This window comes from Acipenser ruthenus, chromosome 12, assembly GCF_902713425.1.
Source record: "Acipenser ruthenus chromosome 12, fAciRut3.2 maternal haplotype, whole genome shotgun sequence".
Classification (NCBI taxonomy): Eukaryota; Metazoa; Chordata; class Actinopteri; order Acipenseriformes; family Acipenseridae; genus Acipenser; species Acipenser ruthenus.
The window spans coordinates 25,805,598-25,832,104 of record NC_081200.1 but is presented as its reverse complement, the minus strand read 5'-3'; the positions used below and the strand labels follow the sequence as shown (position 1 = coordinate 25,832,104).

Here is a 26,507-nt window from a genome sequence, read left to right as displayed (position 1 = left end):
CCCTTACTGTGGCACTAGAGCAGTCTGATACACGACAGACTACCGATGATAAATTACTAAAATGAATGCATAAAAAATATGCCTTTGGTAACATTTGTCACATGACCGGTTACATGTCTAGCATATTATTAAACATTTTACCACTTCTTTAGAGTTTATACATTTAAACGTTTAAAACTCCCATCCCTACAGAGACCCAGTACTTAATTTAAAAGGCATGTATTTCTATGCTGGGTACTGTATTGTGAATACCCAGTTTACATACTGGACATACTACAAGTCATTTCTAACAAAGTTATTTGTAGTTCTGACTTCCAGCACTTACTGGTATAGCATTTACAGCCACATAATTCTATCAGCAGAGGCTGACACTGCAGAGGGTGGTCTGGGTCTAGTGGATGGAGCTGCCAACAGTGCATTTCATTTTAGCAATGAAAGCCAACAGCAGCAGGATATAAAATGTGCTAAAAATCACCCCACGGCGAGAATACAGCAATACATAACACAGAACATACTACAGTGTTTCTGTTTGGTAAACTTAAATTAAGATGACAAAATAATGCTAACCTAATCCGCACAATGTTCGTGTTAGCACTGATAAGAGGCCTACTATGTATAAGTGCCTGTTCTCGGTTTCCAACAAAATAAGACATTTATTTGAAATAGTGAAATTACATGTAAACTTTTCTGAACTGTACTGTTACAGTGCTCACCCGTTATAACGCTCCCCGTTATAGTGCGGAATCGGTTATAACACAGTAGGGTCGTGGCTCCCATTTGCTCCATAATGCCATTACAGTAGCCCTTTAATACTCGTTATAAGGCGGTACACAAATAGCACCGTCTTGTAACTATGACTCCCCACTATAGCTTTATAAAGGGTGATCACTGTATTTGGAAACAACACTGCTTTATCCTACATATTCTTATCCCATACTATACATGATTAAGCTTCCTTTCAGCCATATCACCTACCAGGATGTGTGTGGGCAACCAGACACTTTCATTAAATAATATGCTTCAATATTATCTTTCCAAGTTAAATTTCAGAATCACCAAGGGTCCAAGCCCACACAAAGACTTAACTGCATTCTGTTGCCTCTGTAGATTTCTTCTTCTTTTACAATGAACGCAGGTTTGTAGATTGTGGATATTCATGGTTTATTTCTGCCCAAAATACTATTTCACTCACATTTTAGAGGAATGTATATGTTTGAAGCAACAGTCTATGTATTAGCTATTTAAAATAAAATCCTTCATGGTACTACTACTGCTACATGATAAAAGTTATAAACCAAATAAGCAAGTTCTGTCAATAACCATCCTCTTCTAAAGATTTAGGTACGAGTTGCCCAAATTATATCTCTTCAGTAGCTCAACCAATCCAGAATTCATGCAAAAGTCGATTACCATAAGCTAAATCCCAGAGCACTTGTGCTAAGAATGCCATCACAATTGGACGAGTGGCACTGAAGATACAGCAAAAACTGTCTTATGCACTATGTTATTCGAAAGGGTGTTTTAAATAACTGCATGATCAGTCTTTAACAGATTAAAAGTCATGGTTACATTTGATTCTCTTCTGCTGCATACAGTACACTGTATACTGAATCACAGGATTTTCATAGTTCATTTAAATGAAATAAGCTAGCTCGGGAAAATCATCCAGCTCCTCTGCTGAATCAGTGCCATATCTGTGAGAGTTTGATGTAGATCACAACACAGCCGAGGTCGATATTGCTTATTATCCTCTAAAAGCACCCATGTGTGAACATTATAGCCTCTGGATGTTTTTTTGCAATGTGGTTTTATTAAATTATCCTTGAAAATAAGCTATTGAAGGAATTTCAACATCAAAATTTACCACAGGATCAGCCCAGCATTACAATATCCTGACTTCCTCAACATTTTAGTGATCTACTGTAAATGTTTGAAGAATTTCACAAACATTTAAACAGTTTTTTTTTTTTAGACCTATTCAGTTTAATATGTTATAGAAAAAATATTTTATATGAATGTTAACACTATTTTTATTGGACAATCCGAAAGTCTTCACCTCGAGTCCATCTGGGGTTTTCCGCTATGGGTGACTTATTGACCCATCACTACATTAAAGAAAATGCAGCGAAATAAGGTCCGCAAAAAATCAGGTTTATTCATTTCAAAAGTATCTTGAATCTTCCTTTCCTATCCACTGTTGCCATGCATTTACACAGGACCGAGACTGAACGTTAATGAGAATCCCATCACCTGGAATGCAAGCAAACCCTATGATCACTTTAGGTCTAATTAGCTTTCACCACTATAAATCACTTATATGAAAAGAAATATTTTTTTGTCAGACCATTTTCTAGCATTTAGTAACCGAGAAAATATGATTGACTAATTTATTTGTACATATTGTTTTGTTGCACGATTGCTTGTCTAATTATAAAAACCTTGATAAATACATATAAATAAATAAATAAATAAATAAATAAATAAATAAATTAAATTAGGGCTGCTCCGATTAACAGATTAAATCAGACCGATTAATCAACTAAACAGAAGATCTGCATTTTCTCTGCAGAAGTTCAATCATAAGTGAACGGAGGCGGGACAAACTGTTGAACGTCTTGAGTAGGTATAACCAATGGGAGAGTCAAAGATCTGCCCCTTGTTATGCAGGTGTCCAACCATGAGTGAGCAGAGGCAGGACATACACCATGGAAGGTATTCCCCATTTTAGTTGAAGGTCTTGTGAGTTTAACCAATGGGAAAGTCAAAGATCTGCCCTGGTTTTGCAGCTGTTCAATCATTAGTGAGCAGAGGTGGGACAAATATGCTAGGGTGCGCTGTGTAAGGATAGCTGAATTTTGCACGATATTGCTAATATTATAGAGACCGTTATTGACAATTATATTGAGAACTTTGAAGTAATATTTAGAATTGTTTTTTACAAATTAAAAAAATGTCAGACAACGGAGACATCGTAGTCGATTTGATTACAAATCAATTTTCAAGAACTCTCAGAAAAATTGGAGATTGTTAAAAAAAAAAAGGGAGGTATACACCACAAATACCCAAACTGATACAGGAAGGGAAGGGATATATTCTGTTGTTTACCTTGGCAAGCAAGAACTGGCATTCAGAGACCACGATGAAGGCATCAATTCCTCAAACAGAGGTGATTATGTGGAATTCCTTTCTCTGATTTCTGACTACAACAGCTTGTTAAGCAATCGCTTGTCATTAGCCACAGTGTTCTCAGGTACCTCTAACAAGATTCAGAATGAATAAAAGCAGAAGTACAGGAAGCCAACTACGACGATGTAATGGTAGATTAAACAATCGACGATGTAAAACTCAGCTCAGCTATCTTGTGTTTTCAGGTATGTGAACGGTTGTTCTTCACAAAATGAAAATAATAATAAAAACGCTTTTAAAAAGACCAAATTCCCATTGGGTTTATTTTTTTATTTTTTTTAGATTCTATTGATTTTTTTAGTATTACCGGTACTATGCAGGACAGCCTCTATAAGATCATTACGTTTATAAAAAATGTGCACCGATTAATCTACTGATTAAATCAACTAATACCCATTAATTAACCGATCAACATTTGAGCAATAGCCCTAATTTTCTCTCTCTCTCTCTATATATATATAAATAAATATAACTAACGGACAATATCTTCACAGCCAACTTCAAGAGGCAGTAATGTTTTCAAATCCGTTTTCCAATACTATGGTGTGACTGTTTTGTTTGTTATGAGCAGCTGGATAGCACTGTGATTGCTAATGGGAAAGTATATTTCTACTTTTATTAAAACCATTTCATCAGTATGGAAGAATTACTTTACTTAAACTACTTTATAAAGTGTAAATGATAAACCAGTCAAAGACATGCATGTCAAATGTAGCACCGGCAGTGTTTATACAGTAGGATGTGTACAGTATAAGGTTATTCATTTAAATATTTATTGATCATCTTTTATATACACAAGTGTTTTACACACGCAGTCTCATTAGTGCATCATAAAAAAGTAACAGCACTCTAACGGAGGGCTTGTCATGATGGCTTTTTTGATTGGTTACAAACATTCCCCCATGAATCGTAAGCATTTAGGAAATTAAACAGAATCTTAACATCCCTAAATCAAGCTCCACTTCTCTTCTTTTTTATGTGGACTCTTGTGCGTCCACCTCTGGCTGCAAACCTGTGAAGAACTGCACTGGAGATACTTGTAAATACATTCTATTTAATCATACCTCAAAATTCTGCTCAATTAGGTTTCCTCCTTTACTAAGACTTTCCATTATGGCCTTGTTTCTCAGAATGTCTTCTTCACTGAGGTGCTCTCTTCGTTTCCTCGATTCCAGAACTAAGCCGTTCACAGAGTAGAAATCTGCTAAAAAATTCCCCACTCTTTCCTAAACACAAAGAAGGAAGGGTAAGACTTACTGTATGCTGAACAAAATACATCGGAGCAAAAGCACCAACAGGGACAAACCTGAGGTGGATTGGTAACGTAATAGACAGCCTTTGACCTCTAGGTTACTGACTCAAATCCAGCCAAGGCTGGTCGTGATCGATAGTAACATTAGGTGTTAGGTTCCTTGCCAGAAAACGCTGGGTAGAATAATATTTCTGAATAAGGAATCCAGACATGCTGCTTTCCGGAGAGGCCGTGGTAAACTTGCTCACGTTCGGTAGCACAAGCCACAGTCATGCACTGTACAGCAAACCACTGTGTAGTACAGCGTGTTTTCAGTTTACCTTCTGGTATTAAGTGCCAGCTCTGAAACACATTCAGATGTAATATTTACTTTATACAAGGTTAATATTTAACAGCAGCAGCACTTTACTAACTGCATGTCCATCTCCACTTGCTGCAGTCACGTATACACAATGCATATTCTCCATTGGGTGGTGGAGTAGTATGTCACTCTCCAAAAAACCTAAACCTTAAAAGGTGAAAAGCTTAAATACAGTACAAGGGGTCATTACAACTGTTAGGGAGACCAGAGTCAAATGAGTACTGGTGGTCTCAGACCAGCTCCTAGCGGACAGGTCTACATCACAATATTGGCACTTTGGTAGGTAGTTGGTAGAGGCCTAAGGACTAAACGTGCACGGAGACCACGTGGTCGTACCCTAAGAAGACAATCACTCAGGGACAGACTTCAAACTACAGCAGTCATTGTTTTTACCTACTGAAAAGTGGTCTCCAGTGCTATAAAAAAAAGTTTCACAAGTTGTGAACATTTATTTTACTTGTCAATTTGTAGATGGTGTGAAGCTGGAAAACAGGTTCTAAGAGAGCTCCTGTTTACCTGTACGCCACGTCCACATAAAGTAAAAACATCCCAGATATTGTGTACACAAACCGTTTTGTCTTCTCGGAAAAGCCAGCCAGTCTGGGCTCGGGAGAAGGTAATGGATTTAGTGGAAAGAGTTGCTGAATATATATCGCTGCTCATCAAAATATCTACCTCCTCCTCCGTCTCCATCTCAGACTCCTGGAATACAAAGTATTCAATTTGTATGCCGGTTAGATACAAAATAAATACCAAGCATGTTTTATTTTTTTGTGTGCCCAATTATTTTACCCCCGATTTTTTCTTCAATTTGGAATATTCAATATTTTTTTCCCCCTCAGTTCCCCACCACTCGGGGACCCATATACCAAACAGGTTTAATGTTTTAATGTCTTCCTCCTGAGACACATTTTCCATGGAAGAAGTCACCAATTTACTAAGTTTTATTGAAACAAGGATTCAAATTTGGTACTTTTACACACACGCACACACACGCACGCATGCATGCACGCACACACAATTAAACGGTTCACAATTCTTATTACATATATCATTCCCTCATAATCCAATTGATAAGCTGTATTTTTTAGATGACACAGTAGTGGCCTTACCTCATGATGGATTCGCTGGTAAACTTTCTGCTCATTATCTAGAACTACAAAAGATTCTGACGGAGTGGCATCCCCATTGAAAATGAAGCTGAGGTCGCCTCGTTGGCACTTCATGTCAGTAAAGTCAATAAGTGTTGTATCAAGCCTGTAAAAATATTGAAGGGGAGTGATACAGTGTCAAACCGATTAAGAATTGCTCAGTGTAAAAGCAGTTAGAGCCACATTGTCAATGCTTACTCATTCAAAAAATCTTCTCGCTTAAATCACTCTTTTATTTTTTATTGGCCAAATAAGCCAAGTGACAGACACCAAGAACCCACGGATTTCACGCTCCAGTTCACTAGATTTTGTTTATCAGTCATTATAAAGAACATCCTTCTAATTATCTATTACCATAAAAAATGTTGAATATGTTGAAATGTTGATCTTCTAGGCATTTTTGCGGGGCCCTTATAAGGGGGGAGCGACTAATGCGCAGGTGTGTCTAATATTAAACTACTGTACCAGTGCCACAATGGGATTACTACAGCCACGGTTATGGCTCACACAAACTGAACTGTCAACAACCCGATTTATTTGTTCAGGATCTACGGCATTCAGGCCATGTTGCTAGGTAGAAACACAAAACCACTGTTCTAATTACAAGTTTTAATTAAAAGTTTTGTTACTCTCAATACCCTTAGTCATTTTGAATGTTAAATGCAAGCTTTCAGACTCTTGACTGACCTCCTCTCAAACATCACAGCTATACTGCTTCACTTAGTGTTAACACAATAGTTGTCAGTCTCATGAATTTCTTTATTCCCACCCTCCCGAGCTATTGATTTGTCAACATTCAAACTGAACACGCCCCTCGGATCCGTACCAAACAGCTATTGGTTAGAAAGCCGATGAGTAAACTTTTCAAGTCTTCTGTTCGTTGTAACTGCAATGCAAAGTAGGACAGTAAGAAAAAAAAGAAAATGCTACTCAGCAGGTTTGAAATTGCGCGTTGTTGAATTTGCCGAAATACATGTTAATCGCAATGCTGAAAAAACAGTACGTGACTGAAGACTAAACAAAAACAAACTTAAAATAGCCAAAGAAAAATGAGCTGATAGGAGGAAAGTGTTTATGGCTAGATGTAGAAAACATTTTGTTTGAATGGAGTACTTTGAATGACTTTAATACATACTGTAACTTGTTCTACATGTCAGTGCAATGCAGTGGTACACTTGTAAAGTATGTGTATGGTTATGGTTCTGATTAACAAAACAAAATAAATGTATTTGTGCAGCTGGAAATTTAATGCAATTGTACTGCACCGTATGCAACACTAAAATGTTTTGTTTACTGGTTATTAGATGGTGCACTGTTTAGTTTTTTTTTTTTTTTGCTTTTTAATTGATGAAGCAGCACTGCTTTAATACTTTTCTTTTAAATTTGAATTAATACAACAAATTTGTAAAAGCCAATGCAGCGGGAACTATTGTCTCAGTATGGTTTTGGAAAGAAATGTTCAGTAAAGCAAAGGAGATATGTTCTTGAACTTGTTTTGGGTACTTGATAAACTAAAATAAAATACCGGTAGTTTAATACAGATGTGATGTGGGATGTATAACTTGATTTTACGCTCTGTTAATTACTACTTTTTAAATTTTGAAAAACGAATAGTTTCTAGCAGTTTAACTAAAAACAACACTGTAAAATAATTAACGAAATAAAATGTTGCAAACAAGGGTTATTTCGAAACTAAACCTGTGTATCTTTATTTATCGGTGTTGAACATGTAGGAAAAAAATAAATTGTAAAAAAAGTATTTTAAACAAAAAAAAGTTTTTTTCCTAAAATTGAAGTCTCAAAAAGGGGGTTAGTGACTTTTACGCCATTGCGGCCTATAAAACGATTTTTACAGTAGTTCCAGCTTAGTTCCCTGCCTATTTCAAGTGTTCCAGAAAGCAAACACAGAAGTTCACAGCACAGTGCATAGCTGATCGGAGCTCCAGCACAATGCAGCCCAGATCACATGAGCAATGGAAGTTTTCTAACACTACTTTCACATTTACAAGGCTGTTGTGGTTCAACAACTATATCAGACAGCAAGACTGGGATAGTTTGCATTCACAATTAAAGTTATCGGCGACAGGCAACATTCATCTTTTTACCTAAATGCTTTCTTGGTCTATGGTGCTTAAGTGATTGTAGCTAACAAAATATTTCCATAAAACCTACCTGTCCCGTGCTTTCATTTGTTATCCAGGTCTCAAATGTTCAGTTTTGAAGGAATCACGTGATATAGTAAACATGTATTTTTATTTTAAAGCATGATATCTGGTACTACATTAGGTTAAAATTCCCTGTTTGGGGTCCCTGAGTGGCTCATCTAGTTAAAGCACTTGCAGCTGAGAGCGCAGGATGTCATACAGCTTGGACGGCGCCAGTTCACGTCCCCGCCCTGCAAAGAGGCCGAACTTTGCTGGGGACCCTGAGGGGGGCGTCACATTGGCTCGGACGCTCCCGGGGTGGGGGATGGGAAACCAGCAGGGATTCTTTCTCCTCATCGCACAACAGCGAACCCTACTGGCCAGACACCGAGCAAAATGATTCCTTATTTATTGTGTAATAATAATTACATTAATTACTGATATTTAATGTTTACCGATTAAAGAATTGTTGCTTAATGATTACATCCCTTATGATTAGTCCAAATCCTGGGTGTTTACCAGAAGTCTAAATTCAAAGCATAAATACTGTATAAGAAAGGACGAGAGCGTAGATAATAACAGTACTGGAAATAAACAAACAAAAAGTTAACTCCAAAACCTTAAATTAATATCCAAAAGCAGAGTTTCGAGGTGATTATAAAGTGGTCACTGTTGCGGTAGTGAAAACAAAAATATCCCAATGGAAGCACCAGACAATGTGCAACAGAACTTCCACAATTCTATTCGCAAAATGAAAACATTCATTCTGCAGTGAATGTTTGTTGTCATGAATTAAAAGAAGTTTGATATTCTGTTGTTAAAGAAGCAAACAACAGTCTTGAACAGTTTATGTTCATGAACATCAATCTATATCATCAAATAACTCATGGAGGTAAGGCTTTGCGAATAGAGCCCACTGTCTCTATGGAGTTACGTAGCTCTGACAAGGACACATTTTACCATTGCAGGCCTTCACAGATACATAGCAGATAAAGATGCTATGCATGCTAGTTGCTAATATGTATTTATATGCAGATACCTTGAAACACAAAAGGATGTGAACGATATAGAAAGAGAGAACAGTGTATGAACCTACCTGATGTTGATACCCTGTTTATATATTTTACATGCATCCGAAGGCAGAATACGGGAAAGCAAAGGCACTGAAAACAGAAAAAAATATAAATAAATTAAAAAAAAACACAACAAAAAATCACTATTAAATAATATGAAGATGAGCTTTTTACAGCTACTTCTGAACATGGCATTATGTGGCTTTAGTGGCTGGAAAGAAAACCAACATAAGTCCTGTGTTGTTAAAATATTCATTCCGACTAACAAAGATGGACTTGTTTAGTGAACCAGTAATGGGGAAAACAGGGAATTGAAGTCCCTTTTTATATTTGGATTTGCTTTTAGAACTTTGAATTTTATGCCAAGGCTTTAGAATGAGATTTTTTTTTTTCATTTTTATAATCTCTAGCATTGAATATATTTTTATTTTTGGGTAAAGTTTAAAAAAAAAATAGCCCCAAAGAAACCTAGAGCATGTGAGTAACTTTCTGGTAAGATCGTTGCTGGGCAGCATTGCAAAGGTATATTAGTTTGAACAAGTCCAAGCTCCAACACCAAACATCGTTACCTGATGCATTCCTTCTGGGAATCAAACTAACAAATCTAACCAGTGTGCCTGTTTATACCTGACATGGATCATTAACCCAACAATAAACTACAGGTTCATGACTTTCCCTGATCTAAAAAAACCTTTAGGCCTTTACTTTTTTTTGACATTTTCTGACATTCATCATAGATACAGCCTTTAACAACAAGTCAGTATTTACCATGATGTAAAACTTTACAGCTGCTTAGACTTCAAATGGTACTGTAAAATAATTGACCATGTGTACACTTTTGAATACACTGCCTTAATGGCTCATGAATTACTTGAAGACCAATTAGCTATCCTGGTGGAAAACTGCACTTCATTGCAGAGAAATTGTTTGTAATGAGTTTTATATTAAGCAAAGAAAAACATCTTAAGTAGCAAGACTGACAAATCATGTAGTAAAATATGTCTTGCTTTAACAAAGTTGAAAGAGTAAATGTTTTACTGTCCCTTTTTTGGTAAGCATGTGTCAAAGTGCTGCTCTTCAGTTCCAGTTGCCTGCCATAGATATACAGTAATCCATCTAGTGTCCATTATCCAGATGATTTGATGGACTTTCCAACAAAAGGGGGTGTCAAGGTCATGTATTACTTAATTGGAGGATCCCAGTACTACTGAGCAAGCCAATATTGTGCTCTCTGCACTCAATAAGTGGGGTAGCAAACAAACCAAAAATGCCAGCTGATTCTGAAATGTCTGTCAAAACGATTGATTACCATCTTTATTTATCCCATGGTCACTTTCTGCAATAATTCACAGCCTTTACATAAGAGATTGTATTTCCCTGAGGGACCAAACAGCTGTATTCGAAATAGTTTAACATTAAGAATTCATATTTAGTTAGTGTGCCGGTTTGACACCAGGAGAACCAGGTAAAAACGTAGAGGTTTTAAACGGTTCCTCCAAATATGCAACACAATGGGCAATTGTCTACATCTACACCAACATTCGATTCATGCCCTTCTTTACTGCAGCCTGTATCTACAGCAACCAAGTTACTGATAGTACTACAGCATAATGGATTAAGACAAGTTCATACTCATCACACTGATGTCGGAATTGTTATACAGAATGTTTGTGGCAGTAATATTGTTCTGACTTGATAGCTATCTTTTTTTTTTTTTTTTTTGCTGGGTGGAATCCTTTCCAAAATGTCCAGGGGATACCATAAAAACACAGTTGGAAATTTAAAATGTATTAAACTCCTAAAATATTGAACAAATGCATTTGCTATCACTTTGGAGGCATCTGATTTGTAGTATGTTAGAATTCTTAAAATGCCTGGAGATTAATAAAAAAAAAAAAAAGATAATAAGAACTCCTCTAGGGACGCATAAAAATAAAACAGGAATATTGTACGGTAGTTTGTTACTCACCCCAGCTTTGAAAATCCCAATGAAGCTCTAAATAGAAGTCTCCCAGCTAAAAACAAATAAAATATCATGAAATAAATCAATAATACAGGTTTGAGTCCGTATACATACATATATACACACACACACACATATACAACACACATATATATATATGAGGATTTCCTAGTCTGAAATTCTTATTGCGAGATTTATATATATATATATATATATATACAGACGTGCTCAAATTTGTTGGTACCCCTCCACAAAAAACGAAGAATGCACAATTTTCTCTGAAATAACTTGAAACTGACAAAAGTAATTGGCATCCACCATTGTTTATTCCATATTTAATAGAAATCAGACTTTGCTTTTGATTTTTTATTCAACATAATATTGTAAATAAGAAAACAAATGAAAATGGCATGGACAAAAATGATGGGACCGCTAACCTAATATTTTGTTGTACAACTTTTAGAGGCAATCACTGCAATCAAATGTTTTCTGTAGCTCTCAATGAGACTTCTGCACCTGTTAACAGGTAGTTTGGCCCACTCTTCCTGAGCAAACTGCTCCAGCTGTCTCAGGTTTGATGGGTGCCTTCTCCAGACTGCAAGTTTCAGCTCTTTCCATAGATGTTCGATAGGATTCAGATCAGGACTCATAGAAGGCCACTTCAGAATAGTCCAATGTTTTGTTCTTATCCATTCTTGGGTGCTTTTAGCTGTGTGTTTTGGGTCATTATCCTGTTGGAGGACCCATGACCTGCGACTGAGACAGAGCTTTCTGACACTGGGCAGTACGTTTCGCTCCAGAATGCCTTGATAGTCTTGAGATTTCATTGTGCCCTGCACAGATTCAAGGCACCCTGTGCCAGGTGCAGCAAAGCAGCCCCAAAACATAACCAAGCCTCCTCCATGTCTCACTGTAGGTATGGTGTTCTTTTCTTTGAAAGCTTCATTTTTTCGTCTGTGAACATAGAGCTGATGTGACTTGCCAAAAAGCTCCAGTTTTGACTCATCTGTCCAAAGGACATTCTCCCAGAAGGATTGTGGCTTGTCAATATGCATTTTAGCAAATTCCAGTCTGGCTTTTTTATGTTTTTCTTTCAAAAGTGGAGTCCTCCTGGGTCTTCTTCCATGGAGCCCACTTTCGCTCAAAAAGCGACGGATGGTGCGATCAGAAACTGACGTACCTTCACCTTGGAGTTCAGCTTGTATCTCTTTGGCAGTTATCCTTGGTTCTTTTTCTACCATTCGCACTATCCTTCTGTTCACTCTGGGGTCGATTTTCCTCTTGCGGCCGCGCCCAGGGAGGTTGGCTACAGTTCCATGGACCTTAAACTTCTTAATAATATTTGCAACTGTTGTCACAGGAACATCAAGCTGCTTGGAGATGGTCTTGTAGCCTTTACCTTTACCATGCTTCTATATTATTTTCTTTCTGATCTCCTCAGACAACTCTCTCCTTTGCTTTCTCTGGTCCATGTTCAGTGTGGTGCACACAATGATACCAAACAGCACAGTGACTACTTTTCTCCATTTAAATAGGCTGAATGACTGATTACAAGATTGGAGACATGTGTGATACTAATTAAAGAAACTAATTAGTATGAAATATCACTATAATCCAATTATTTATTATCTTTTCTAAGGGGTACCAACAAATGTGTCCAGGCCATTTTAGAATATCTTTGTAGAATAAGCAATAATTCATCTCTTTTCACAGCTTCTTTGCTTTATTCTATGACATACCAAAGGCATGCAAGTATACATGACAGAATAGCTTTTAATTTCATCACTTTTCAGGAGGAATGAAGCATTATTTCAATGAGCTGTAAGGGTACCAACAAATCTGAGCATGTCTGTATATACACACACACACACACACACACATACATACATACATATATATTTGTCGAAGTGGCAATATAAATGGTTTGGAAAAACACACTGAAACACATGCCATAGCACTGTCGAACAGTAGGACCATAATGGGACCAGCACTGGTTTGAGATGGCACTGAGTCTGCAAGGTGCTTATATTTTTCTGGAGGGATACGTGACCACTCCTCCGTGATTACAGCCTCCAATTCACATTGAAATTGAAGGTAGAAAATCTGCAGTGAAGTACAGGATGCATCATTAGAGACACTACGAACTATTAGCCATTTATCAAAGTGTTTCAGATCACTCAGGATCACCATAGCCTGCTTCCCTATTTTCAGCCATTTCTGCTGATTCTACCAAGGTAGAAAAAATCCTCTGTGGCTTCCCTTTCATCAAGCAGCCACACTAACCCATTACCTAGGAAGATGACCCCTAAACCAGGTCACCAAGAATCTGGAGATGTGCTGCACTAGCATCTGGCAAGCTACCATGCAGAGACATGAACTGGCAACCACACTGCCCAACACACTAGGGACTGATACTTAAGGTGTCGGTCACAGTTTAAAATAGTACTGTAACTTCAAAAGAATTTAGTAACCCTATAGGGACAAAGGATCTGCATTTCAAATATGTATTTATACTTTTATTGTACCATGGTTTTCAAAACTCTTATTAACCTAGAAGTTGATGCTTATCCTGGCAGGGTGCACTGTAGGTTGCTCAAATCAACCCCTTAGTGACATGAACACAGGGCACAAGTATTTCTTTGTTGCACAACAAATAGGGGACCAGTGATAGTGTTACCTGTGCTAATAAGCGGTCAATGGATTTTATAGCATTATTACTCCTTTAACACTAGAACCGCCGGATTTTCAAAGTACCTAGAACCGCCACGTGGGTCACTTTGACCCATACATTTTTAAACTGCTTCATTATGAAAATGAAAGACATACTATCGTATACAACTGAAAAGTTTTATTCATGAACATCATATCTAACATTTCAATCGCAAAAACGCCATATTTAAATGGAAAATTAAACATAAAAGGCTTTATTTTTAAAATGAGCGCACATACAGTACGACTACAAACAGTGAAAAAATAAAATAAAATATACATTTCAAAAGAAACAGGTATGTACATATACACGTGTACAGGTGTAAATGGGTATATATACATACAAAACTGTAAAACCAAAATAATTGTTTCTAATACTACAGAAAAATAAAATATAACACTACTGGTATGACGGCTGCATTGTACTCTATGGAGGAGCGTACGCGTCTGCCCGCATTCCGGGAGCTCTGTTGTAAACACAGACGCAGTTCCATTGAACACTATTGTGTAAAAGTAATATAAAAAAAGAATATATAACATACATTTCATATTAGGCACATAAGTTGTTATCCTACCTGCCATTTCATTGTGCTTTGCAGCTTGCCGTATTCCAATCAAAATGACTACTTTCAAGATTAAATATTTCCTTCTGATATATTCCCACTTGTATTTGTGGAACAAAATGAAGGATTGATGTCTCCCAGGTACATTGAAAAATAAGCAATAGGCTTTCACTGAGTTGGCATCTTGACAAATCCACAATCATAGCAATCTCTGTCTCGTAGTCAGTCTATAAACAGAAGGCAGGCTATAAAAATAAAAAAACACGTGTGCTAGGAGAAGGAGGCGTGTCTTGTTTGTTGCATTTACAAAAAAAATAGAATATCTTACGTTATATTAAAAAAAAGAAATGTATTGTAATGCATGGGTCACATTGACCCACGTGGCGGTTCTAGGAAGAACAGTTTATAACTATCATTTTTGCGATTCTGGCTATCAAACGCCGTCAGGATATTTAATTCATAAATGTAGGAAAAATCAAAAACGGACACACACATACGATTTACAATGGAAGAGTAATTAACATTTTAAATCCAAAATGGGTCAAACTGACAAGCATGGTGGTTCTAGTGTTAAGTGAAATCTGTGTGCAGTTATGTACCACCTGGTTACAATAAAATATACCCAACTTGTCTAAATAAAATATAGTTTGCTAGAGAATTGACTATCCGAACAGATACCTCTTTCAGAGCCTTAAGGAGCTTCGGTCGCTTGTCTTCTACACTTTCTCTTGACTGCTGCTTCAGTTTTCTTAGGAGTGCTGTGACTGGAAGAGAAGAATTGCATTATTACAAAACAGTAACAACACTTCATTTGTGAGAATACCAGAAAAAGCTAAATTGGAGCACAATCTTGTAGCAGGGCTGAAACCACGTACATGAAAAAAGATTGGTTCTGTGTTTGTTTTTGTAAATAGTCTGTGCAAATTGTAATTATTTATGAAAATGTATAACGGAGACACACCCTGCCTGCTGTGTTTGGTTGCTGGGAGGAGCAGCAAGTGTTTGCCAGCTGCGGGTCCCTGGTCAGCAGGTGGGCATGTTCCAACAGAGTGTCAAGTATAAAAAGGTCCCGGTTATATACCTCAGGGATGCTGCAAAGCCATAAGATTCAGGTGTGGCTGCTGAAAAGCCATAAAGATCAGAGCGCTGCTGCTGCAAAAGCATCGGACTATATTGTGTTACATGAAACAAAGCGAACAACTGTTGCGACGACAGTGTGTGTATCCGGTGTCCGGTGTGTGTAACTGTTGCGACGACAGTGTGTGTATCCGGTGTCCAGAAGAAGGAAGCCGCAGTCGCCAGAGACCGTGTGTACATCTGGGGTTGGGGTTTGGTGAACTACCCGAGGGACAAGTTGTTAGTTTCGAGACAGTAGACCTCCACCGTATTAGCAGAGTAGTGCTAACCGTGTTCACTGAAATTTTTGTTTTTTGTACCTCGTTCCTTTTATTTTGTCCCAGATGAGCTACCATTGTTGGTAGCTTCACAAGGTTCCTGTGTGTATATTAATAAAACCTGCATGCCTGCGGGGCGTATCAACTGCAACCTCTGTCTCGGTCATCTGTCAATTAGCGAATACCCACACACCCCCTCTAACCTCCACTGTTACAAGCCCAAAGTAGCAGGTTAACTGCCCAAAGTACATAGCACAATGGGCTGGTTTCTGAACTTGGCTTTTAAATCCAACGTTTCTTGGCGGTTATTTTTTTTTTACCGTTAAACCCCACTGCCTGTGAATCCCTATACAGCAGCTCAGGTATTAAAACAATATTTATTTGGAAAAACTGCCCACCTATATGCAGTTTCCACATTTCCTCCATATTGCACATATCTACAGTTGTATCTACTCACTGTTCCCTCGTTTATAATAAACAAGATTGTTTCTTGTAAAATCTTATTTCACTGGAAAAATTCCTCAAACGGGTAAATCCTATGGATGACAATTATTTCATAAACATATTACCAAAACCCATAACAAAGTAATAGAACAACATAAAACAACATTTTTTATGTTCATTGTCTTATCAAATATCTAGTCTGGTTATAGTGCATAGGAAAAAAAGTCAATGTAAGTCAAAATAAAAAGTCAAAGTAAGAGTAAACCCCACTCTCATTGATGGAGCCATGCTGGCTCTGGATTGCATACAACATGCTGTTGATTCCAATGTGGCAGTGCACACTCTGCAATCACACTGGTTTTGTCTAACCTACAGTGCTGTACATACGATGCCTGCTTCTAACCCTTACCCAGGCAGTTGTAAAAATATGTCAGGCATTCCCTGCCAAAATATCTCACACACCCTGTTGAAACCTCAACATTATTAGTAACAGCAGCTTTCAGAATGCCACAAGAAAGCTAAAGTCTAGTGTTACTGGAGGCAAAAAGGTAGAAAAAGAACCTCAAGCGGAACAATAACCAATATGATGACTTTTACAATTGTTTTGCACCTTTGTGGTTACAGATATGCATGTATTGTGATACTCTCTGAAAAGGTAAGGGAATATTACGGTCATGCTATAGTGTTTTGTAAAAATTATTACAACCTTTATGAGCAGATTAGTTAAGCCTCTTTTAAAAAAAAAAAATAATAATCCTATTTTTAAAGTCCTATTCTGTGAGCAAGGTAAAATACAGCTTGTCTCCTCTCGTTGTGCTACACCTACATACTTAAATCCTGTTTCAGCTACTATTTACTGTCAGTCACGGTGCTCTCGCCTTTTTTTCATGGCGAGACAGAATCCCTGCCGTATCACTGAAAAGGTGATAAATAAGAAGAAAATTGTTGAAGACACCATGGAAGATTACAAAAACTGGGCAGTGGGCAGAGAAATGGGAAATGTGGATATTTGATGGCCAGATGCTACAGTTTTACTGTTTGTTTAACATACACATTTAGCTTATTCAAGGTCTTCATGACACACACACACACACACAAGTGCGGTTTCTACTGTATGTGGGCTTACAGTAATTAAAATATGACACCATTGCAGTGAAGTGCAATATATAGCAGGATCATACCAAATCAGCTATCAACCTGCATGCCATTTCCAATATTCCAAGTGAGAATGGCTGAATAAACCATGATCCCCTGATCCCGATGGATTGTCTATGGACCTCCTCATGAGTGAAATAACCACAGCACTCCATGAAGGTTCACGGTTCATTTGTTTTTATAACCAGTACACCATATGAAAAAAAAAGAAATGATTAAAACTACATTAAACTGCTGAATTCTGAGACTTACTTTTCTTAGATCAAGCTCCGCATCTGCTTTGCAATGTTGTTTGGAACAAAAAAAAAAAAAAAAAGCAGCACTAAATATGAAGGTTATTCAATGCTACTGTAGATCTCTCAACACAATGTATAAAAAGTACAGTAAAATAAATTATACATAAAAAAATACATTCACATTGGCATCCCAAGACTACTGTATACTTCTGTATCATGTACTGAAAGTACTATTCTACCATAAACATTTATACCGAAGTGCTAACCAAAAATATATCACTGCTGTAGCCATTTGTTCCATGGGTAATTGCACATTACATAGCTTCTTGTGTACAAGAATGCAAATGCTTTGCCCTGTGACAGTTATCAGACAGGTCTTCAAGCTATTAATCTCTTCGGCAGGCAATACTTTGCAAGTGAAATGAGTGCATTTGACTATCTGACTGCTGCCATCATCATGAGGCACCCATGGGGGATCCTATCCTTTATCAATATATCAATTGCATGATTTGGAAAGGTAATTTGACACTAGGGGTACTTTTACAAAGTTCTCCTCAGGGATAAACTGGACATATACTATTGCCCCACTATGGTAGACAATAGGCAAGTTTCTTCTTAAAAACAGTTTGGCTTGGAAGGCGCTAGTTCGTGTCCAGGCTGTGCAAAGAGGCAGAACTTTGCTGGGGACCCTGAGGGGTGCGTCACATTGGCTTTGATGCTCCCGGGGTGGGGGATGGGAAACCAGCATGGACTTATTCTCCTCATCATGCAACAGTGAACCCTACTGGCCAGACACAGAGCATATTCAGAGTGGATAAGAAGCAGGGCTGATCTCTGTCTTCCGGGATCGGTAGCCCGCCCACTTCTGCTCTGGATTGCTCGGAGTAAAAGCGATTCTGGCTTTAGGCTTGTGAGCTTGGAAGACGCTCAAACATCCATGCTGTGTGGGGGACATTTCAAATTGGGGGAAAAATAAATAAATAATAATTGGGCACTCATATATAAAAAAAAGTTTGGAAATGGACTTGTATTTATTTTTAGTAGTAAATATAGCAATATGGCCCTAATTCAACCCGCATAAAACTCTGCTTCGGGAACAAACATGCTTGCACATAGGCCTATGAAGCATAATAAACACCTTCAAAATAGAAATGTTGGCACGGGCCATCGAAAATTAAATTTACAGCAGTAAACAAGAAGCCTATAAAAGTGACAGGTGGTAAGCACTGAAAACATTCCACTGAACTATACTTACTGTATCTAAGCAACCAGGAGTGGATATTTGTATCTCACTAACTCAGCTAGCAATGTTAAAAAATAAATAAAAATCATGTAAACAACTGCCAGACATGGCCAAACACCTTTCAACAATTAATTATTTATAACTCAGTTGTTAATTGGTTGACATTTCAGTATCTTATCATGCACCTACTGTCATATTAAAAATTAAAATACCGAAATGCAGAATTTTAAAAGGGAAGCAGTTGTTTTATTGTTTCGATTTCCATATTTATTTGATCCAAGCTGTAATTCCTTAGCAAATCTGAAAGCCAGCACTGTACTGCAAGATAAAAATACATACAACTAAAAGATGAAGAAGGACATTTTTTTTTTTTTTTTTTTAATTAAACTACTGGCCAACCAAACTGTTGTGGATTGCTCTGTGACATTCATTAAAACCAATTCAAAACCATGGCCCTGTTGGCAATGTTAATGATCACATCAAAGACAAAGAGTTTTGAATGCTGGAGCTTAGGCACAGTTCTCCACAAGGAAATAGTCTTAGTACAGGAGCATGTATTCTCAAAGACCAATCACATCAAGACACCATGAGTCTTTCCACCCGAACACACAGTCAGCAGTACTGTACATGAGTCAATAAATTAATCAGATAAACCAGAAAATGTTTGTGACTTCCATATAGCTATAACTCACACGGACACTGCTGGCTTTTTATGTGGCAATTATGTTCAATAATTAACAACTACGTCAGTGCAAAGTTTATTGAATTTATACAAAAAGGTTCCCAACATGTGTATAACACATGTTGGTCACCCTTATCCAAAGTCTGAGAACTGTGGTAATTCTGCATAAACGTAAACCATTCTGCAGTAATAGGAACTCATGTACTGTAGTAAAGATCATATAAGGCCAGGTTTATGAAGGCCTTTATGCCAAAATCTAATTTGCACCATATGTTGTGAAAATAAAAGGTAATACAACTTTTAAGTGCTTAAATTAGCTTTCCGTGGTGCTGTACCTTTGTAGCATGAGGGGTTCCTTCTTCAAAACAACAGGTTTGCCCTGTTTTGAGTGTGGCATTAATGCAAAATAAATCCACTGGACGGAAAAATATTTTGTCTTGCGTTCACGATGCGCACAGAATGGAAAGAGACGCAGACATGCATATTCGTGGTAACCTATTAAACTGCAGCAATGACCATAAAATACTTAGCTTGTTTTGAAAAAAAAAAAACTGTTCTACAATATAACAGCATTGATTAACATTCCAGTCCTGTAATTGGCAGCAATACGCCTCGTATTTGGCTTTGCCAGCAATATTAAGGATATCAGGCACTGTCCACGCGACATAACCGATCTCGAGAACCGTACTCAAAAACTTTTAATTAATCCAGCTCAAACTTTAGCGTCCACACTGAAGTATCATTTCATGTTTAGTCGGGCGTAATGCGTACACACACTAATGCTATTAAAATAGTTGGGTTAGTTCCTAGCACCGCAATGAACATTGGAAATTAATACGATAGTGTTAATTTCCAATATTCATTGCAGTGCACTGTATTTTATTTTAAAATAATGTGTTATGCCCCATATTAACAGAGGTCCATATTGCTAAGAAATAAAACAAGTATTATGGAAAAAGTAAATGTGAACACGCGCACACACACACACACACACAAACAAGTAGGGCTTGAAGTTTTCGGGTTTTATTTTTAATCAGATGACAAATTTAGCTGATTCTGTTACATAATTAAACTCAGAAAAAGCTGTTAATTGCAAAACAATCTTTGCTTTTACCTTCATATCTAAAAATGAATACCTAGTGCAGAGTGTACACTGACAGCAAGTCGGTTTTCAATCGGAAGGTTTTTTTTTTGCTAATCAGTCACCATCTTCAGGAGATTCTCATGAAGAAGATTGCTCATCTGCATCTCAGCCATCTACTTCTGACTACGAGTACTACAGTGACCAAAGCAGTTGCAAGCAGTAGTAATGCATAAAAACGCAAATCTAAAATACATTCTTACAAATTTTGAATTGGACATGAAGTATCCATGACTTGTTTATCGAGACTGCAAGATGTACTGTGTTTGAAAGAGCTGCTGGGCAAAAAAAATAAAAACAAACATATATGCACGGATGTAAAGTTTTTCAAGAATCTTCGCTTAAGACACGCTGATGCTGTTACTGTTATTGGAATGCAGAAAAATATAAGAAAAACACACGCAGATGAAGGCAACAAACAGTGCTTAGAATCCCGTCTCGTTGTCATGCGAACGGTGTCTGTGTTTATATATCTACACAGACAGATATTTTTTTAAACTACTACATGCCATAGAATTTAAACATTCATAAAAATTTATGTTCATAAAAATATGTACCAAAATGCACATCCCTGGATTTTCTTAGCCTTTGTGTTAAAATGTATATTTGATGGATGGAACGCAAAATTTGGGGCATTTTGTGTTTCAAGAACGCATGAACAGAAAAGCAAGCGCAACCTCTGATTAAGACAATATTATAACTTGTAGTCTGGAACTGAAGATATGCAATACTTTCAATTTCACACCATTATATAAAACAGCTAAGAAAACACTGCTTCCAATAATTCAATTCTGAGTTCAATGCACTGCTAGGTCAAATATTGACAGTATGGTGCCTTTTTGGTAGAGACGGCACACCTACGTTTCTTACTCATCTTGTATTAATTAGTCATTAAAATAATGCTGCATAAGTTTTTTTTTGTTTGTTTGTTTACTACTTATCTGTGAATACATTTGTCAAAACTGATTTACTATATGCTGCTAATTTTTTTTAAATAAGGCATCTTATTTTAGTTGGAAATGTAACTCTTATGGTTTTTGATGCTAATGTCTTTTGCATTTTATTCAAAGTAAGAAAACAGACACCTAAAGATCAGGACTCAACAAAATGAGAATCTTTTTGGTTTCGATGAACTGGTGATAATAAGAGGCGGTAGGCTTAATAGGTACACTTACCTATATTATTGTTTTATTGAATTATTACCTAAGCAGCAGAGGCTGCTTCAGGTGTGGGGGGATTTTTTTGACCTGCATTAAAACTGAGCAGGTCCCCTGAGCAATTAACAAAAAATAATAACACAAATTGTAACATTGTCATTGACACCGATTGGCTTCAACTCTATACTGTATTAAATTATTACTTACAGTGAACATTTTTAAACCCTACAGTATACAACATGTACAGTATAAAGAAACAGTATGAGAAACCTGCTCTTCATGTCCTTCTCAAAAACAAAGAAATGTGATTATTATAAGGATAAAGGCTGGTTTTGTGACTAGTATCAGTTTTATAGACCAATTTAAGTCTGCCTCTGCATTTCCTTCCAAATTAGCATTTTTCACAGCTTCCCACAATGACTGAACACAGAAGGGATTTCACAGAGAAATGACAGACACTTAAAAAAGGTCGCAGTTAACGGCCTCATGGGCCTGAAGGTGGCTCAGGTCTTTGAGGGCTGGGGACAGCTAATTGGAACCTCCATGTAAGGAAGAGCCAGGAGCAATCAATAACTCTGCAACAGCTCTGTGAAGTCAGCACTGCCTGTCTGCCTGCCTGCCTGCCTGTTTTCAGAGATTCCTGTGCCTGCAGGATCATAAGTTAGGTACTGCTGACACTCGTTTCCTTGCCTCTGTACACAAGGGCTATGATTGGTGAAGCACTGGTCAACTCTTATATGGGGTACCGGTTTTATTTCAGATAATATGGAAAGATTTTTGCTTTTGTTTTTCAGTTAATTCAAAGTTAAAAAATATTTGAATATTCATTTAATGGTTGCCCCAGCACTAGAGGAGAAAACTGAATCAAACTGTGCAGAAATTAAACAGAATACAAAATTTACAATAAATTTACATTATTCAATTATTGATGCAAGCAGAGGTAGATCATTGTTGAGTCTTTTTCCATTTTTCTTTTCAGGTCATCACTTCCCTGCTGGTCAAGCCCCTTATATCTAATCCAAGTTGACACTCTGCAATAGGACTCTATGATTAGAACTAGTTTTCTTTTGTTTTTCTCTCCCTAGGATAGCAAACACTACTATCCGATAATATTTTACCAAGTGTGATGTCAAGTAAAGAGGCACTTCATGTTTGGTGAAGTACTTTTGGGTTTATTTACGCTGCACAGGCTCCAGTTTAATTACCTGGCCATCAAGCAAACACATTTCCATTTTCCTATTAAAGGCATTCAAGCCATACAGTCAGCACTCGTTTATCCAACTCCTCCCGTCACAGGTTCCCGACACAAATGTGAATGACAGCTTTATGAAACGTCCACTACATTACGATGCTGAACCAGAAAATAAATAAATAAAACACTATTATACCAAGATTTCCATTACACGAGAGTAGATGTTAAAACTTCATGCTGATTTGAACTCGGCTCTCGCCAAGATAAGCACCAACTAAGACGTAGCTTTACAGTAAACTAATGTGATCCATGTGTGTCTCCATCCATTTACGTTTCCTTCCATATGATGATGTAGATATCCTTCTGTCTGGTGTTAATGGCTGAAGTGTAATGCTGGCTCCAGGGATCAGCTTATTTTGCCTCCCTGGCGCATCAGCACACACAACGGCTGCGATGCTGGCTCCGGGGATCAACCAAAGTGCGGCCTCCCCAGCGCATCAGCATGACAACCGTCTGGATTGAGCTAAGTAGGGTACATCTCTGGGGTTTTCAAGTGGGCACCTTCCATCCTCAGTGTTTCGTCGACTAGCCCACGACACCTCAAGAGGGCTCGACGGTGATTCTGGCGTCCCAGCATCACCCCCCTCCGTCCCCCACTCAACTCAGCCCAGCTTACTTACCTGTCCCCAGCCAGAATCTTTCCGTCTCAACCACAGCCAGTTGCTGCTCCTCTCTGCTGCTTCAGATAAGTTCTTCACTGTGCGACGCAACTCTTGGCCACTGAATCCGACGTCTCTGAGAAACCGGGTTGTAGAGTGTGCCACAAATCCTCGACAACCCACTTCCACTGGGTAAACCCGAACTCTCCATCCTCGCTGTTCCGCTTCAGTGGCTAGTTGAGCATACCGCAGTTTCTTCCTCTCATACGCCTCATCTACAGCATCCTCCCATGGCACTGTTAACTCTACCAGGTGAACAAGGCGTGCTGATCCAGACCACAAGACAATATCTGGTCGAAGGTTAGTGGTGGCAATCTCAGGTGGAAAAATAAGCCGTTGACCAACATCTGCCAGCATATTCCAGTCTCTAGCAGCTTCCAGTTGTCCTGGGCGAGGATTGGTTTTAACACCTTTTCTTGGTGGTTGCTCTCCTGGGCGGAGGAATGTTGTCTTTTGTGTGTAATGTTTTGATGGAACAGGTGGCAACTTATTGGTCATGTTACGCTTGTCTTCCAATGCTAAGGCCAAACATCGCAGCACCTGGTCATGGCGCCAAGTAAACCGTCCTTGGCTAAGAGCCACCTTACATCCTGTCAAAATGTGCCTTAATGTTGCAGGTGATGAACACAAAGGACATGAGGGATCCTCTCCTACCCAGAGGTTTAGGTTCTGTGGTGATGGGAGAACATCATATGTTGACCTGATGAGGAAACTGATCCTGCTCTGTTCCATTGACCATAGGTCTTGCCAGCCAATCTTGCGTTGTTCCACACTCTCCCATCTCATCCATTCTCCCTGTTTGGCCTGGGAAATGGCCTTTATACACCTCATCCTCTCCTCCTGCTTTTGCACCTCGTTGACTACCAGCTTCCTCCTTTGAGCTGGGGCCGCCTTGTGCCATGTAGGAGGAGTTGAACTGAAACCAAGACCCCCTCTTCCATGCTGAACTTGTCCCATGATATCACCAATTCGAAGGGCAGCCTTTGCATCTTCCACAGCTTTCTTTGCCGCCCACTTTCTTCCAGTTTTCAACACAGGTGCTGCCTCCCTTACGCATTTATCGCGTGACTCTACTAATGTCATTTCCAGTCTGACCTTGGCGCACTTAAACTCCTCGGTTAGAGCAGAGACTGGTAGCTGCAGTATTCCTTTACCATAAAGTCCCACTCTGCTGAGGCAGCGTGGAACTCCCAACCATTTCCTGGTGTATGAACTGATTAAAGCTTCCAGCTTCTCTACTGTTGTCAAAGAAACCTCGTACACAGTCAGTGGCCACAGCAACCTCGGCAGTAGACCAAACTGAAAGCACCAGAGTTTTAGTTTACCTGGTAGAGCGCAGCTGTCTATGCTCTTCAACCCTTCCACTGCTTGTTGTCTAACTTCTCCCACACGAACTGTGTCCTTTAGATCCCCGTCGTACCATCTCCCAAGACTCTTCACTGGCTTCTCAGACACTGTTGGTATTGCCTCACCATTAATGAAGAATGTTTTATCTACTACTTTGCCTTTAATTATAGAGATGCTCCTTGATTTAGTGGGCTTGAATTGCATTCGTGCCCATTCAATGTTATTGGTTAATTTGCCCAATAATCGATTAGTGCAGGCTACTGTTGTAGTCATGGTTGTCATGTCATCCATATATGCTCGAATTGGTGGTAATCGCATTCCAGAAGCCAAGCGCTCTCCTCCTACTACCCATTTTGATGCCCTAATGATTACTTCCATTGCCATGGTAAAAGCCAGTGGAGAAATGGTGCATCCTGCCATTATTCCAACCTCTAGGCATTGCCATGTAGTGCTGAATTCTGAAGTTGAAAAACTGAATTGCAAATCTCCAAAATAGGCTTTCACTAAATTTGTTATTGTCATCGGTACACTGAAAAAATCAAATGCTGCCCAAAGTAGTTCATGTGGCACTGAACCATATGCATTAGCCAAATCCAGGAATGTCACATGGAGCTCCTTCCTCTCCTTTTTAGCTGATTGAATTTGTTGCCAGATCACATTGATGTGTTCTAAGCAACCTGGGAAACCTGGAATGCCCGCTTTTTGTATTGAAGTGTCAATGAAGCAGTTCTTTAATAGGTAAGCTGACAATCTCTGAGCAATAATGCTGAAGAAAATCTTGCCTTCTACGTTTAATAGGGAAATGGGACGAAACTGACTGATGCTTGTAGAATCTTTTTCTTTAGGTATAAAGACTCCACCTGCTCGGCGCCATGCTCTTGGTACAACCTGTTTTTCCCATGCCACTTTCATCAATTTCCACAGAATTCGTAGAACTCCTGAAGCACTCTTGTACACTCTGTACGGAACTCCATTAGGCCCTGGAGATGATGAAGCCCTTGCTTTTTTCACAGCTTGCTCTATTTCTTTCCACTTAGGTGCACAGTCCTCCATTTGGTATTCTGGTGGATTGATAGGTGGGATGTCTGACGGAATTGACATAGGCTCCTGCCTTTTTGAAAATGACCACTAAAAGCACATACGTAATCTAATTTCAAAACATAAAATTTACAACAGGCATACAGTACAGTTTATACTGCAATTTAATTGAAGTACAGTACTGTACTGGAAAACAACATAGTACAGTTCTGTACTGTCTAAATAGTATTTCACGCAGTGAAAAATGCATTAAAACAAAAACAGCAAACCTACAACACTGAAACCTACAGTAATGGAAAAAAACATAAAAAAGCATTATAACTTACAATATAAAGTGCGAGTGCGATTAGGATACAG

The 26,507-nt window shown here is 38.3% G+C and overlaps 1 protein-coding gene across 3 annotated transcripts in view; it reads right to left on the bottom strand.

Annotated features, from left to right (window-relative positions):
- LOC117417328 (ankyrin repeat domain-containing protein 13C-like) overlaps positions 1 to 26,507 on the bottom strand; it is a 65,954-nt gene that overhangs the window by 7,162 nt on the left and 32,285 nt on the right. For all 3 annotated transcript variants that reach the window (XM_059034710.1, XM_059034711.1, XM_034029395.3), the window contains 6 exons: positions 15,081 to 15,166; positions 11,137 to 11,182; positions 9,191 to 9,257; positions 5,912 to 6,056; positions 5,370 to 5,501; positions 4,251 to 4,412 (listed from right to left, as the gene is read on the bottom strand). In XM_059034710.1, the coding sequence (XP_058890693.1) occupies positions 4,251 to 4,412; positions 5,370 to 5,501; positions 5,912 to 6,056; positions 9,191 to 9,257; positions 11,137 to 11,182; positions 15,081 to 15,166 (638 nt within the window). The remainder of the gene's footprint in view (positions 1 to 4,250; positions 4,413 to 5,369; positions 5,502 to 5,911; positions 6,057 to 9,190; positions 9,258 to 11,136; positions 11,183 to 15,080; positions 15,167 to 26,507) is intronic.